Source organism: Salvelinus namaycush, chromosome 12 (genome assembly GCF_016432855.1).
Source record: "Salvelinus namaycush isolate Seneca chromosome 12, SaNama_1.0, whole genome shotgun sequence".
Taxonomy (NCBI): domain Eukaryota; kingdom Metazoa; phylum Chordata; class Actinopteri; order Salmoniformes; family Salmonidae; genus Salvelinus; species Salvelinus namaycush.
Window position 1 is genome coordinate 50,914,889 of NC_052318.1, and position 16,830 is coordinate 50,931,718.

The window sequence follows — 16,830 nt, forward strand, 5'->3', positions numbered from 1 at the left end:
ATTGTACTTTTTAAGGATGTGGCCAGATCTACGCCCGCTTCTTTACCATCTCTTGATCCAGCTGACTCACCAGTGGGCAAGATATGTTTCTCTCCTACTGTTTTTAACAACAATTATTTAAATATGTTTCAGTCCCATATGTCATAAAGTATCTTTCTGGAATGGCCTTTTAAAGAAATATTAATCAGAAGTTTAAGAACTAATAAGATTATAGAGGTTTTATATAAATTAAGTGCTACTCTACTAAACATTATCTTAATTTCTTTTTTTAAAGACTGATGTTTTACCTTCTGTAATGAACGACTAGAGAAGGTTTTACATTTACTTTGGAATTGCTTTTTACTCGGAAGTCGTGGCAAAATATCTGTGGATATGTTTAAGATCATATACAATGAGTTCCAAAAGTATTGGGTCAGTGACACATTTTTGGGGGGTTTTGGCTCTGTTCTCCAGCACTTTGGATTTGAAATTATACAATGACTATGAGGTTAAAGTACAGACCGTCAAGCTTTAATGTGAGATTATTTTCATCCATATTTGGCGAACCGTTTAGAAATTACAGCACTGTTGCACATAGTCCCCCAATTTTAGGGGACCAAAAGTATTGTGACAAATTAACTTACAAACATTTCGCTACACCCGCAATAACATCTGCTAAACACGTGTATGTGATCAATAAAATTTGATTTGATGTAGTCAAACGTTTTGTATTTGGTCCCATATTTCTAGCACGCAATGACTACATCAAGCTTGTGACTACAAACTTGTTGGCTGCATTTGCTGTTTGTTTTGGTTGCGTTTCAGATGACTTTGTGCCCAATAGAAATTCATGGCAAATAATATAGTGTCATTTTGAAGTCACCTTTATTGTAAATAAGAATAGAATATGTTTCTAAACACTTCTGCATTAATGTGGATGCTACCATTATTACGGATACCGCTGAATGAATCCTGAACAATGATGAGTGAGAAAGTTAAATGCACAAATATCATACCCCCAAGACATGCTAATATCTCACCATTACAATAACAGGGGAGATTAGCATTTTTTATCATACCCCCGAGACATGCTAACCTCTCACCATTAAAATAACAGGGGAGGTTAGCATTTTATACCATACCCCCAAGACATGCTAACATCTCACCATTACAATAACAGGGGAGGTTAGCATTTTTTATCATATCCCCAAGACATGCTAACCTCTCACCATTAAAATAACAGGGGAGGTTAGCATTTTATACCATACCCCCAAGACATGCTAACATCTCACCATTACAATAACAGGGGAGGTTAGCATTTTTATCATACCCCCAAGACATGCTAACATCTCACCATTAAAATAACAGGGGAGGTTAGCATTTTATACCATACCCCCAAGACATGCTAACATCTCACCATTACAATAACAGGGGAGGTTAGCATTTTTATCATACCCCCAAGACATGCTAACATCTCACCATTACAATAACAGGGGAGGTTAGCATTTTTTTTATCATACCCCCAAGACATGCTAACATCTCACCATTACAATAACAGGGGAGGTTAGCATTTTTTATCATACCCCCAAGACATGCTAACCTCTCACCATTACAATAACAGGGGAGGTTAGCATTTTATATCATACCCCCAAGACATAGCATTTTTTTCTGGGGGGGTATGATAGATTCAAACATATATTTTATCTTCTAGTTAACTGTTGAGCTATTATTAGCATGTAGGCTATTCATGTTTGTCATCTCATGTCCCAAAAAATACATCACCGACACTCGCAAACAAGGCCATAAAGTTAATTTACATTTTTCAAACGATTCATATAATTAAACTATTATTTTCAACGAAACAAACTATTTACTTTGCCATTGTATTAGTTGGTATTCAGTTCAATTGTGATGAATCAAATCATGTGAATCAAAATAGTGAATCGTGAACATTCATTTTAGTAAAAAAGATTAGAGGTAGCCTTTCTTTTGGATTATGTGGCTTCAAAACTTGTTTTGTAGATACTTACAGTTGATTTGGGCATCCAATGTATGGGACATTGCAACTCAATAGATGCCTATCAGCCTGCAAAGTAAACACCTATAAGGTAGCTAAGATAAATATGACTAAACTAGAAAAGGTACATTTTCATGAACAACATTTGTGGGCTTGCTTCAGCTGAATAAAATGACTTGTAGCCTACCATAGCCGTTTGATATATTGAATGAGTGAATTATTTCAAAAGGCATAAAACGTATTTGTTTGTAATGTTGCAGTGTTTTACATCAAGGGTGGTCAACCATCCCTCATGAGATCTAATGGGTGTGCAGGCTTTAATTTCTGTCCCCCTCTAACAAACCACATTTGTGACTCACTGAATTCGGTCTTCTGTAGCAAAATTTGAAGTGTTTTTTTTTTTTACATTGGTAAAAAGTAGAGACTCAGAGCTACAAAATGGTATATTATACACTGCACTTTTGAGGAACAATGGGAAAGTATTTCTGCTTTTGAAGTTGATAAACTTGTAAACTCACTTTTGAGAAAAGGGCCTTTGAATATTTTGGTACCTACTGGAGAGCACTCCTTTGTCTACACCCATTCTCCATTGTTCACACCCTCTTAAGCCAGCCCCACCCATCTCGTTAAGGATTCACATGTGAGGTCATGTGCTAAACAGTGAGTAGTGTGGTAAAGATTAAGACTAAAAGTGGTAAAAGTAGTAGCCTACAATAAGGAAAAATTCCAGGTGAAACAGAAAGTGTCCAGATAAAAATATTTTCTAAATATTAGATGACGCTTACCCAGACACACTGGTCTAAATTGATGGGTCATGTGAAAGAAATGCTATAACCCCCAGCCACATCCAGTGGTGGAAAAAGTACTAAATTGCCATACTTGAGTAAATGTAAAGATGCCTTAGTAGAAAATGACTGGAGTAAAAGTAAAAGTCACCCAGTAAAATACTACTTGAGTAAAAGTATTTGGTTAAAAAAAAATACTTAAATAACAAAAGTAAATGGAATTGCTAAAATGTACTTAAGTATCAAAAGTAAAAATATAAATCATTTCAAATTCCTTATATTTTAAACCAGACGGCCCGATTTTTTTATTGACGGATAGCCAGGGGCACAATCCAACACTCAGACATAATTTACAAATGAAGCATTTGTGTTTAGTGAGTCTGCCAGATCAAATGCAGTAGGGATGACCAGGGATGTTCTCTTGATAAGTGTGTGAATTGGACAACAAGTACTTTTGGGTGTCAGGGAAAATTGGAGTGGAGTAAAAAGTACATTCTTTTAATTCAGAATGTAGTGAAGTAAAAGTTGCCAAAACTATAAATAGTAATGTACAGATACCCCCCCCCCCAAAATTCTTAACTAGTACTATAAAGTATTTTTACTGAAGTACTTTACACCACTACCCAAATGCCTTCACACCAGTACATTAGCATACTTTATATACTGTTACACACTTATCACATAGTATTCCATACACAAGTTAAGGCCATGCAACCTGAGTTGAAACCTGAGTGAGGTGCACACAAACAGTACATAAACAGATGCATGCGCAATATATTTATGTGGTGGACACTTGATATTGTGGTATGTCACAAAATCATGTTATGACCACACATATCAATATTAATTGTATATATCAATGTCTTGCTAAGTGGATGGGTCTCTGCAGAAGCTGTAAACGGTACAGCCAAATGGTTACTTGCATAGTAGCAATATCAGAAATAGAAAGTGTCAATATAAATAACATTATACAGTATGTACAAGAACAATATCAGTGATAGATGAGGTAGTTATATGCATACAATCAGGGGAAAAGTGGCTGGGCAGCAGGATAAAAAAGAAAAATAGTAACAGCAACGTATGGTGTGTATGTTAGGGGAGAGTCATTTGAATAGAGGCACTGCAGATAGTGCTGATGACTGGTCCGTCAGAACCACGCATGAACAAGGGAACGTTTTAGGCCTTTTCGGAGAGCCTGTTTCTGTCCTGCCCTTGACTTTGGTGCAGGGCATGTGATGTCCATAGCCTCTTCGTCGCAAAACTCCCTGATCTTCTCAAAAAGTACAGAGTCAGGTGTTGTTGCCAGTCATAGCTTTCCACCAGCACCGTATCATCATCCAGTCCAACATCACTAACGTTACACACAGTTCATACACGCATGTTTAATGTTAGCTAGCAAGCCAACTATCTAACCTCAGCTAACGTTAGCTAGCTAACAGCAAGCTTTAACTTGGGGACTTTCCTTTAACAGTAGACATGTAATGTTAGCTAGCTAAACATTGAACTATCATCCCAAACAATAGAGTAATAGCAATACAAACCGATTTTCATAGCTAGCCAAATAGGTTCACTGTTAGCTAGCAAGCCAGCCATCGAACTTCAGCTAGCTAGGTAACAGCAAGCTTTAACTTGCAATGAAAACAACTTTGACAAAATTAGACATGTATAATATCAAACTGTAACTAGACTCTTACCCGTATACATGGATGAAAGCTTCACGGCAGACTGCAACCCCTTTCATTAAATAAGACGTCCTGTGTCATTTCTGTTTTGTACGTACAGCTTGCTTGGCCCACTGTTTTTGTGTCAAGTCACTCTGGTTCACACTGACCGTGTGCAATGCCATAAGACGCATCTTAAGCTTTAGCCCCCACCCAAACTCTGACCATTTTACTCGCCCTAACAGAGCTGGCTAGGCCGTTTATGTTATCCAGAGCGTTGGTGACTGTAACTGTGCTCCTGGCAACAATTTAATTACGCTATTTTGACGACTTTACTGACATATTCAACCGGTGTTGACATATTCAACCATATTCAACCGGTGTTGAGTATTCGTAAATTCATCAGTTATTCTGCACTCTGGTACACTTAGAGGGGAGTGATCTGAAACAGTTGTTGCAGTGATGTTCTATTGAAATAGATACTTGCATACTGGAGATTTTTGTTAAGTTTTAATACGCAACACATTTAAAAAATGTTGTGACTTGCGACATACGCCTAGTTTTCTGAAACGGGTCACATTTTAGAAATGAGCTGCTCACCGGATCTTGATAAAGTGTCTCTGATGTGTTGAGCATTGCTTGATCAAAAGCTTGCGCACCCAGTAGGTCTCCAGACTGAGGGTTGATCACGTTTCATACAGTTGCCTAAGAGGTATTCTACTTTGGGTGGGTGTCTTACTCTATGACAGGACATGAGATCCGAGAGCAGCATCCCAGTGTCAATATTACGCTTGCTTTTTTAAAAGTACAGTACCAGTCGTGGCCAAAAGTTTTGAGAATGACACAAATATTAATTTTCACAAAGTCTGCTGCCTCAGTTTGTATGATGGCAATTTGCATATACTCCAGAATGTTATGAAGAGTGATCAGATAAATTGCAAAGTCCCTCTTTGCCATGCAAATGAACTGAATCCCCAAAAACATTTTGACTGCATTTCAGCCCTGCCACAAAAGGACCAGCTGACATGTCAGTGATTCTCTTGTTAACACAGGTGTGAGTGTTGACGAGGACAAGGCTGGAGATCACTCTGTCATGCTGATTGAGTTCGAATAACAGACTGGAAGCTCCAAAAGGAGGGTGGTGCTTGGAATCATTGTTCTTCCTCTGTCAAACATGGTTATCTGCAAGGAAACACGTGCAGTCATTGCTTTGCACAAAAAGGGCTTCACAGGCAAGGATATTGCTGCCAGTAAGATTGCACCTAAATCAACCATTTATCGCATCATCAAGAACTTCAAAGAGAGCGGTTCAATTGTTGTGAAGAAGGCTAAAGGGCGCCCAAGAAAGTCCAGCAAGCGCCAGGACCGTCTCCTAAAGTTGATTCAGCTGCGGGATTGGGGCACCACCAGAGCTTGCTCAGGAATGGCAGCAGGCAGGTGTGACTGCATCTGCACGCACAGTGAGGTGAAGACTTTTAGAGGATGGCCTGGTGTCAAGAAGGGCAGCAAGAAGCCACTTCTCTCCAGGAAAAACATCATGGACAGACTGATATTCTGCAAAAGGTATAAGGATTGGACTGCTGAGGACTGGGGTAAAGTCATTTTCTCTGATGAATCCTCTTTCTGATTGTTTGGGGCATCCGGAAAAAAAGCTTGTCCGGAGAAGATAAGGTGAGCGCTACCATCAGTCCTGTGTCATGCCAACAGTAAAGCATCCTGAGACCATTCATGTGTGGAGTTGCTTCTCAGCCAAGGGAGTGGGGGCTCACTCACAATTTTGCCTAAGAACACAGCCATGAATAAAGAATGGTATAACACATCCTCCGAGAGCAACTTCTCCCAACCATCCAGGAACAGTTTGGTGACGAACAATGCCTTTTCCAGCATGATGGAGCACCTTGCCATAAGGCAAAAGTGATAACTAAGTGGCTCGGGGAACAAAACATCGATATTTTGGGTCCATGGCCAGGAAACTCCCCAGACCTTAATCCCATTGAGAACTTGTGGTCAATCCTCAAGAGGCGGGTGGACAAACAAAAACCCACAAATTCTGACAAACTCCAAGCATTGATATTGCAAGAATGGTCTGCCTTCAGTCAGGATGTGGCCCAGAAGTTAATTGACAGCATGCCAGGGCGGATTGCAGAGGTCTTGAAAAAGAAGGGTCAACACTGCAAATATTGACTCTTTGCATCAACTTCATGTAATTGTCAATAAAAGCCTTTGACACTTATGAAATGCTTGTAATTATACTTCAGTATTCCATAGTAATATCTGACAAAAATATCTAAAGACACTGAAGCAGCAAACTTTGTGGAAATTAATGTGTCATTCTCAAAACTTTTGGCCACGACTGTACACATTCCAGGGTTTTTCTATTTATTTTTTTTAACTAATTTCTACGTTGTAGAAAAATAGTGAAGACATCAAAACTATGAAATAACACATATGGAATCATGTAGTAACCAAAAAAAGTGTTTAAACAAATCAAAAAATATTTTTCTTCAAAGTAGCCACATTTTGCCGTGATGACAGCTTTGCACACTTGGCATTCTCTCAACCAGCTTCATGAGGTAATCATCTGGAATGAATTTCAATTAATAGGTGTGCCTAAGTTATTTTTTTTTTAATGCCTTTGAGCCGATCAGTTGTGTTGTGACAAGATAGGGATGGTATACAGAATATAGCCCTATTTGATAAAAGACCAAGTCCATATTATGGCAAGAACAGCTCAAATAAGCAAAAAGAAATGACAGTCCATTACTTCAAGACATGAAGGTCAGTCAATCCGGAACATTTCAGGTGCAGTCGCAAAAACCATCAGGCTCTATGATGAAACTCTCTCATGAGGAACGCCACAGGAAAGGAAAACCGAGAGTTACCACTGCTGAGGATACGTTCATTAGAGTTACCAGCCTCAGACATTGCAGCCCAAATAAATACTTCACAGAATTCAAGTAACAGACACACCTCAACATCAACTGTTCAGAAGTCCTTCATGGTCGAATTGCTGCAAAGAAACCACTACTAAAGGATACCAACATAAAGAAGGGACTTGCTTGGGCCAAGAAACACGAGGAATGGACATTAGAACGGTGGAAATCTGTCCTTTGATCTGATGAGTCCAAATTTGAGATTTTTGGTTCCAACCGCCGTGTCTATGTGGTTCCCACCGTGAAGCATGGAGGAGGTGGTGTGATGGTGCTTTGCTGGTGACACTGTCTGTTATTTATTTAGAATTCAAGGCACATAACCAGCATGGTTACTACAGCATTCTGCAGCGATACACCATCCCATCTGGTTTGCGCTTAGTGGAACTATCGTTTGTTTTTAACAGGACAATGACCCAAAACACACCTCCAGGTTGTGTAAGGGCTATTTGACCAAGGAGAGTGATGGAGTGCTGCATCAGATGACCTGGCCTCCACAATCACCCACCTCAACCAAATTGAGATGGTTTGGGATGAGTTGGACTGCAGAGTGAAGAAAAAGCAGCCAACATGTGCTCAGCATATGTGGGAACTCCTTCAAGAACGCTGGGAAAGCATTCCAGGTGAAGCTGGTTGAGAGAATGCCAAGAGTGTGTAAAGCTGTCATCAACGTAAAGGGTGGCTACTTTGAAGAATCTCAAATCTAAAATATATTTTGATTTGTTTAACACTTTTTTGGTTACTACATGATTCCATGTGTTATTTCATAGCTTTGATGTCTTCACTACTATTCTACATGACTCATTCAAGACTATCTGTAATCATGGTAGCATCCACATTAATGTACAGTGGTTGCTCAACAAAAACAATTGAGATTATGCAGCAGGATTCAGAGGTCATTTGTGGTTTAGTATGGTACCCTGTGTCACTGCTTCAATGGGCGATATAAACCAAATAGAAACTGATAATTGTGCACGACTTCAAATTGGAATTTCGATGAGCTGAATAATGAGGATGAAGAAGGTGATTGAATTTAGAACAATAGTGTAAGAATTGCTATTCCTCTGTCCTGCACGCACATGATTTTATGAATTCATGAATTAGATCACTTTAGCTGACATGTTGCGGTTCATCTGATGAAGATGCGCATGGGCCTATTTATATGAATTCGGAGGGCAGAAATGATTAAATATTAAAGCGTTAGACCTTCTCACTAAAGGCGTTAGTCATACAAAAGATCCCAGAATGCCTTTTCCGATCGCTCATCATCTTCAACCATCAGGGAGTCGATGGCTTGAATAGTCTCGCTGGAAATGGAATACCACTGTAGATGCTGTGTTTTTGGTTGATTGCCAGGCGGCATTGGTGGAGAGTCAGGTGGAGAGCGACCTGTTTAAAAGATATGAGGAAAAAATATTCAATTTGATTTGGAATGGCAAGCCAGCCAAAATTAAAAAGGGCCTATTGTCTCACCCCATGTTCAAGAATGGCCTTCATCCCTTTATTCAGATTACAACCTCTCACTTTAGTTTTTTTGGAAAACGAAATAATCTCAAAAAGATAGTTATTTTTTAAACAAGGACTTGAAAATGAGATCGTGAACTCTGCAAACAACGTTTCCAGTCAGAGAATAAATAAATAAATCATCCATCCACCCATAATGGGCTATTAGCAGGACAAAAGACTCTTGCCAAGGAGGGTAGGGGGAGAATTGTATCATTACGGAGTTATGTTTTCAGTTGATGCCAAACAAGTTCGATTGGGCTTAAATCAGGAGACCTACATGAAGAGATGAAAAATATATGTTTTAGATATACTGTAGGTCTATCGTAGGTGTTGTAGGTCTTTTTATTTATTTTACTACATAAAGGTCTACTTATTCTGCTGGCGTCTTGACCCAGTTTATGCCCTCATTTGCAATGCAAACATGGGCAGCAGTGTGTTAGGACTGTAACCACCAGACTTGAAACTGAACCGAGATGGATCCCGAGGCAAATGTTGCTTCTTCATCAACATCTTTATGTTGTAAATAAGAATTTGTTCTTAACTGACTTGCCTAGTTAAATAAAGGTTAAATAATAAATAAATATATAAATGCAGCAAAAAAAGAAACGGCCCCTTTTCAGGATCCTGTCTTTCAAAGATCATTTGTAAAAATCCAAATAACTTCACAGATCTTCATTGTAAAGGGTTTAAACACTGGTTCCCATCCTTGTCCAATGAACCATAAACAATTAATGACATGCACCTGTGGAACGGTTGTTAAGACACTAACAGCTTACAGACGGTAGGCAATTAAGGTCACAGTTATGAAAACTTAGGACACTAAAGAGGCCTTTCTACTGACTCTGAAAAACACCAAAAGAAAGAAGCCCAGGGTCCCTGCTCATCTGCGTGAACATGCCTTAGGCATGCTGCAAGGAGGCATGAGGACTGTAGATGTGGCCAGGGCAATAAATTGCAATGTCCGTACTGTGAGATGCCTAAGACAGCGCTACAGGGAAACAGGACGGACAGCTGATCGCCCTCGCAGTGGCAGACCACGTGTAACAACACCTGCACAGGATCGGTACATCCGAACATCACACCTGCGGGACAGGTACAGGATGGCAACAACTGCCCGAGTTACACCAGGAACCCACAATCCCTCCATCAGTACTCGGACTGTCCCCAATAGGTTGAGAGAGGCTGGACTGAGGGCTTGTAGCCCTGTTGTTAGGCAGGTCCTCACCAGACATCACTGGCAACAACGTCGCCTATGGGCACAAACCCACCGTCGCTGGACCAGACAGGACTGGCAAAAAGTGCTCTTCACTGACGAGTTGCGGTTTTGTCTCACCAGGGGTGATGGTCGGATTCGCGTTTATCGTTGAAGGAATGAACGTTACACCGAGGCCTGTGCTCTGGAGCGGGATCGATTTGGAGGTGGAGGGTCCGTCATGTTCTGGGGCGGTGTATCACAGCATCATCGGACTGAGCTTGTTGTCATTGCAGGCAATCTCAACGCTGTGCGTTACAGGGAAGACATCCTCCTCCCTCATGGGGTACCCTTCCTGCAGGCTCATCCTGACATGACCCTCCAGCATGACAATGCCATACTGCTCGTTCTGTGCGTGATTTCCTGCAAGACAAGAATGTCAGTGTTCTGCCATGGCCAGCGAAGAGCCTGGATCTCAATCCCTTTGAGCTCGTCTGGGACCTGTTGGATCAGAGTGTGAGGGCTAGGGCCATTCCCCCCAGAAATGTCTGGAAACTTGCAGGTGCCTTGGTGGAAGAGTGGGGTAACATCTCACAGCAAGAACTGGCAAATCTAGTGCAGTCCATGAGGAGGAGCTGCATTGGAGTACTTAATGCAGCTGGTGGCCACACCAGATACGGACTGTTACTTTTGATTTTGACCCCTCCTTTGTTCAGGGACACATTATTCAATTTCTGTTAGTCACATGTTTGTGGAACTTGTTCAGTTTATGCCTCAGTTGTTTAATCTTGTTATGTTCATACAAATATTTACACAAGTTAAAAATGCTGAAAATAAACTCAGTTGACAGTGAGAGGATGTTTCTTTTTTTGCTGAGTTTATATAAAATATGTCTTACAGAGCCTTTCCATAAGTCCACTCAAGTTCCTTCAACTGTCTTCTGACTGTGATTAGAGCGATGTTGATGTTGTTCCGTGATGCCAGCAGATTCCAGATGGCCTTTGCCGATCGCCCATCATCTTCAACCATCAGTGAGTCGATAGCTTGAATAGTCTTGCTGGAAATTGTAATGAAAAGCACTATACAAAGTAAATGTATTTATTATGGTCTGACATGTCTGCAGAAATGGTGAAATTTTGTAATGCGTTTTGTTTGGTAAATATTAATTCACATTTGTGGTGCAACTAAATAAACAATGAATTATTTAAATCAATAATTGTCAATATTGTTATTATTTTTAAGGGAGGGTGGACAGGGAGTTAAAAAAAAATAACCCCAAAAAGGTTCTTCAAGGAACCATTATAAGTGGTTCTTTGAATAACCTTTTTTCAAGGGTTCATCGAAGAACTTATAGGAGTTCCCCCACAGTTTCAATTTGAAGATCCCCTATAGGATACTCCAGGAACCTTTTCTTTTTAGAGTGTAGGAGCAAATGTCAGTTGGCTTTTCATAGCCGAGCATTCAGAGGTCAAGACAGCAAGTGCGTGAGAGAGAGAGCGAGAGAATATCGAAACACATACAGTAACGCGTGTTAAGGAGTTCTGATCTGTTATCCAACAATTAGTTTAATAGCCTGGCTACCGTGTGAAAATCCCCCCCAACAAGCAATAGACTACCCGCGTGTGGTCAACTATTTCAGCACCGTTTCGCGCTGCTGAGACAAGCAAGACTACTTAGTAAACAGAAACCTTTTAAAACATTTTTTTTTTTTAACCCTGCATTATAATTGTATAAAAGCACCTTAGATATGAGTTTAGAATCCTCTAAATGTAATTAGATCTACTACTGTCAAAGGACATTTTATGAATCTGCCAGTATTTCCATTTAGAGATTCCGGTAAAGAAATGTGCATGTAGAGGGGTAACTTTCTTCACCAGTTCTCTTACCATTTTGTACAATTGTGTGATTAACCTACCAGTTGGTGTAACTGTAATGTTAATTCTCTTGAGAGGAATTTTGCTCTTCACTATCACAATATTAAAAACTTTCAAATGCATTCATTAATTAAATCGCTTTAGCCGACATATTGCGGTTCATCTGATGAAGGATTGACTCGATCTATAAGCCCAAATAAGATACACTTCAAGAAAGGGAGCACATAACTGTAGAAAACGGTTGCAGATTGGAGGGCCATCAAGCAAAACAGACCAATAAAACACGGGTAAACGGCGGGAGTATCTATGACTCTGAGGACTGGGTAGGGTAGGGGGCCCACGCCCTCCACTTCTCCCTTCCCTCGGCAAGGGGTTCTGGGCCAGGAGGTTTGGGAGGGTGGCTTTGGCTCTAGCCCGATCTCGGATCCCCGCATCTCCATGTCGCCTGGGTTGCGCCCGACCGGCTCCATCCCCCCCTTTCATCGTTAGGCACGGCCGCATGGCGCACCCCCTTTCCCCATTAGGCACGGCCGCATGGCGCACCCTCAATATCAGGGTGCACATGGGCCTATTTATATAGGTTATGGAGGATTCATGGTTTAGGCTGGGTTCGTGCAGATAACCAAGAATTCTACAACGTTTGAAATAAGACTGACGTAATGTAAAGAATAATTAATTAATAGAAGACTAATTGATCAGATATTAAAATATCTGAAGAGTTATATTCAGAAAATTATAACTTTGGAATCTGAAGATTTTCCGTGGTGCCCCGACATCCTAGTTAATTAAATTTACACGATTAGTTTAATCACGTAATAATAATTACAGAGAATTGATTTGATAAAATAACAGTCTTCACCTTTAATGATGACAAAGACACGACAGTGGCCTTATCATTAAAACCACTTTTATCTGGGAGATTCTTCTCCTAGTCACAAAAGTGCTCCCAAAATAAAACTCCTGGTTGCACAGCTAAATACTTTGTTTCATATGCGACCAAATTGGTTGCACCTTAGAGCCCTGGGTGAGAGTAATTGACAGGAAAAACAGCTCACCCCTTCAGAAATAAAAGTGCTGAATCTGGGAAGCATCTGGTAGAGCCCGGGGTCTGTGGCGATACTCTGTAGAGCCTCCTGAAGGAGAGAAGAGACGCATACTGGGTCAGAGAGATGACGTGATGCGAAAATAAGAAAACCACACACGCACGCACACACACATACACTACCGTTCCAAAAGTTTGGGTTAGAGTGTCTAGTTTGAGAAACAGACGCCTCACAAGTCCTCAACTGGCAGCTTGATAGTACCCTCCAAACTCTGACCCTGGTTCTCGACCCCGCCCTGTGCAACTGGGTCCTGGACTTCCTGACGGGCCGCCCCCAGGTGGTGAGGGTAGGAAAAAACATCTCCACACCGCTGATCCTCAACACTGGGGCCCCACAAGGGTGCGTTCTCAGCCCTCTCCTGTACTCCCTTGTTCACCCATGACTGCGTGGCCATGCACGCCTCCAACTCAATCATCAAGTTTGCAGACGACACAACAGTGGTAGGAATTATTACCAACAACGACGAGACGGCCTACAGGGAGGAGGTGAGGGCCCTCGGAGTGTGGTGTCAGGAAAATAACCTCACACTCAATGTCAACAAAACAAAGGAGATGATCGTGGACTTCAGGAAACAGCAGAGGGAGCAGCCCCCTATCCACATCGACGGGACAGTAGTGAAGGTGGAAAGTTAAGTTCCTCGGTGTACACATCATGGACAAACTGAAATGATCCACCCACACGGACAGCGTGGTGACCACCCGATGTCACAGGAAGGCCAAAATGATCATCAAGGACAACAACCACCCGAGCCACTGCCTGTTCAACCCGCTATCATCCAGAAGGCGAGGTCAGTACAGGTGCATCAAAGCTGGGACAGAGACAGAAGCTGTTTTTCAATCTCAAGGCCATCACTAACATTAAGTGGCTGCTGCCAACATACTGACTCAAATCTCTAGCCACTTTAATAATTAAAAATTGGATGTAATAAATGTATCACTAGTCACTTTAAACAATGACACTTTATATAATGTTTACATACCCTACATTACTCATCTCATATGTATATACTGTACTCTATACCATCTACTGCATCTGCCTATGCCGTTCGGCCATCGCTCATCCATATATTTATATGTACATATTCTTCTTCAATCCTTTACACTTGTGTGTATAAGGCAGTTGTTGTGAAATTGTTAGATATTACTGCATGGTCGGAACTGGAAGCACAAGCATTTCGCTACACTCGCATTAACATCTGCATGTGACCAAAAATTTGATTTTGACTTGATTTGAATGGTGAACCATCATATTTTTGGACTGAAGATCTACTAATGAAAGAGAAGGATTGCCGTTTTGAATTTGGTCTAGTTTGTGTGGAAGAAGCGGAAAAACGGTTGTTATCCATCAATAATGATAAGCCACCAGGTATAGAAAACCTGGTTGGGAGACTATTGAGAATGGTAGCAGACTGTATTGCAAAGTTGTGAAGATGGGGAGAGGTACACTGCATGCCCAAAAGTATGTAGACACAGTCCAACATGGGTGCTCAAACATCTCATTCCAAAAGCATGGGCATTAAAATGGAGTTGGTCCCCCCTTTGCTGCTATAACAGCCTCCACTCTTCTGGATGTTGAAACATCTAGTGGAAAGCCTTCTCAGAAGAGTGGAGGCACTTTGAACCAAATACATTGCTTTTGTTTTTTTTCATTCTGACACTGCGGGGACTTGCTTCCATTCAGCCACAAGAGCATAAGTGAGGTTGGGCACGGATGTTGGGCGATTAGGCCTGATTCGCAGTCCGCGTTCCAATTCATTCCAAAGGTGTTCGATGGAGTTGAGGTCAGGGCCAGTCAAGTTCTTCCACACCAATTTCGACAAATCATTTCTGCATGGACCTCGCTTCGTGCACGGGGGCATTGTCATTCTGAAACTGGAAAGGTCCTTCCCTTAACTGTTGCCACAAAGTTGGAAGCACAGAATCGTCTAGAATGTTATTGTATGCTGTAGTGTTAAGATTTCCCTTCACTGGAACTAAGGGGCCTAGCCCGAACCATGAAAAACAGCCCCAGACCATTATTCCTCCTACACCAAACTTTACAGTTGGCACTATGCATTCGGGCAGGTAGCGTTCTCCTGGCATCCGCCAATCCCAGATTCATCCGTCGGACTGCCAGATGGTAAAGCGTGATTCATCATTCCAGTGAAAGTGTTTCCACTGCTCCAGAGTCCAGTGGCGTCAACCGACGCTTGGCATTGCGCATGGTGATCTTAGGCTTGTGTGCGGCTGCTCGGCCATGGAAACCCATTTCATGAAGCTCCTGACGAACAGTTCTTGTGCTGAAGTTGCTTCCAGAGGTAGTTTGGAACTCTGTAGTGAGTGTTGCAACCGAGGACAGAATATTTACACGCTACTCGCTTCAGCACTTGGCAGTCCAGTTCTGTGAGCTTGTGTGGCCTACCAATTCGCGGCTGAGCCGTTGTTGCTCCTAGACCTGTCCACTTCACAATAACAGCACTTACAGTTGACCAGGGAACCTCTAGTCTAGCAGGGCAGAAATTTGACCAATTGACTTGTTGGAAAGCTGGCGTCCTATGAATGTGGCACGTTGAAAGTGACCGAGCTCTTCAATATGGGCCATTCTACTGCCAATGTTTTCCTATGGAGATTGCAATGGCTGTGTGCTCAATTTTATACACCTGTCAGCAACAAGTGTGTCTGAAATAGCCAAATCCACTAATTAAGCCATGTGATGTAGCTATTCTATTTGTATTGTTTATTTCACAGTCTTTTGCTCATCTTTATCAAGTGTGCCAATCACTTTGGAGGCGACACATGCGCACAACTCTTTCTTGCACGCACGCGCACATACACACACAAATGCACACTCGATAAACAGTTGACTCACAGCTCTCTTGGCCTCACAGGACCCGACGCAGGCCTCCGTGATCTCCTTGTAGTAGAGCTGCTGTTCCACTGAGAGCTCGTGAGTACTGCGAGGCTTCATCCTCATCAGACCATCCTTCTTACCTGGGAATGAGGGGTAGAAAAACACACAGGGAAAGAGAGAGAGATGCAAACAAACGTTTATTACGGTAAATAGGAATTGCTTTTCCTTAAAAATGGGGCTGTCTGCAGCTGCTACATCAATTGTTGGACTTATAAGTTAATGATATATATTCTTCAAGAATCAATGGGTACAACTTAGAAATGCCTCATGAGCTTAGTTCAACTGTTGTACCCCATCAGAACCCTGTTACGTTCCCCAACAAGAAACCCAAGTCGCTCAAACAGATAGGGGAACTAACAAAGAGTCACTGACCAACATCCAAAACAGGTGGGGTATTAGGAGGGGTTCTGAAAGACACTCATGGCAGTGTTGTCGTGGAAATATTCGGTCAATCATATTTCACAAAGCCTGTGAGTTCAAATAGACGTTTTATTACTTCATAACAAAAGCCGAGCTGGTTCATGAATACAACTGCCTTCCAGTCTTGGCACAGACTACTTATACATTTGTCCTCCTTATGTCACACTCATAGTAACTCCTCTTAATGGCTCATCACCTCTGGCATTTAGCCACCGTTATCATATTGCCTTCATATTAGGACATGGAACCCGTAGAGCCACAGAAATAGACACAAATAGACCTGCACTCGCCTTAAGCCAGGTTCATGCATGTAGGACCATAGTAACAGACCTTGGCACTCTACAGGAATAACCATACATGTCATCCTGCTAACTCCTCTGAAAGGGACACCCTTGTTCTGGAAAAGACCCAAGATGTGTAACCACAGCAACAGTACATAGTAGGCCATAACACAGTTACAGGAATAACCAGTCG

At 41.6% G+C, this 16,830-nt stretch overlaps 1 protein-coding gene across 2 annotated transcripts in view; it reads right to left on the minus strand.

Moving 5' to 3' along the window:
• Nucleotides 1-16,830, minus strand: part of LOC120057398 (transcription initiation factor TFIID subunit 6-like) — a 50,983-nt gene that overhangs the window by 6,968 nt on the left and 27,185 nt on the right. For both annotated transcript variants that reach the window (XM_039006007.1, XM_039006008.1), the window contains exons 7-8: nucleotides 15,895-16,016; nucleotides 13,000-13,077 (exon numbers count right to left, since the gene is read on the minus strand). In XM_039006007.1, coding sequence (XP_038861935.1) covers nucleotides 13,000-13,077; nucleotides 15,895-16,016 — 200 coding nt within the window. The remainder of the gene's footprint in view (nucleotides 1-12,999; nucleotides 13,078-15,894; nucleotides 16,017-16,830) is intronic.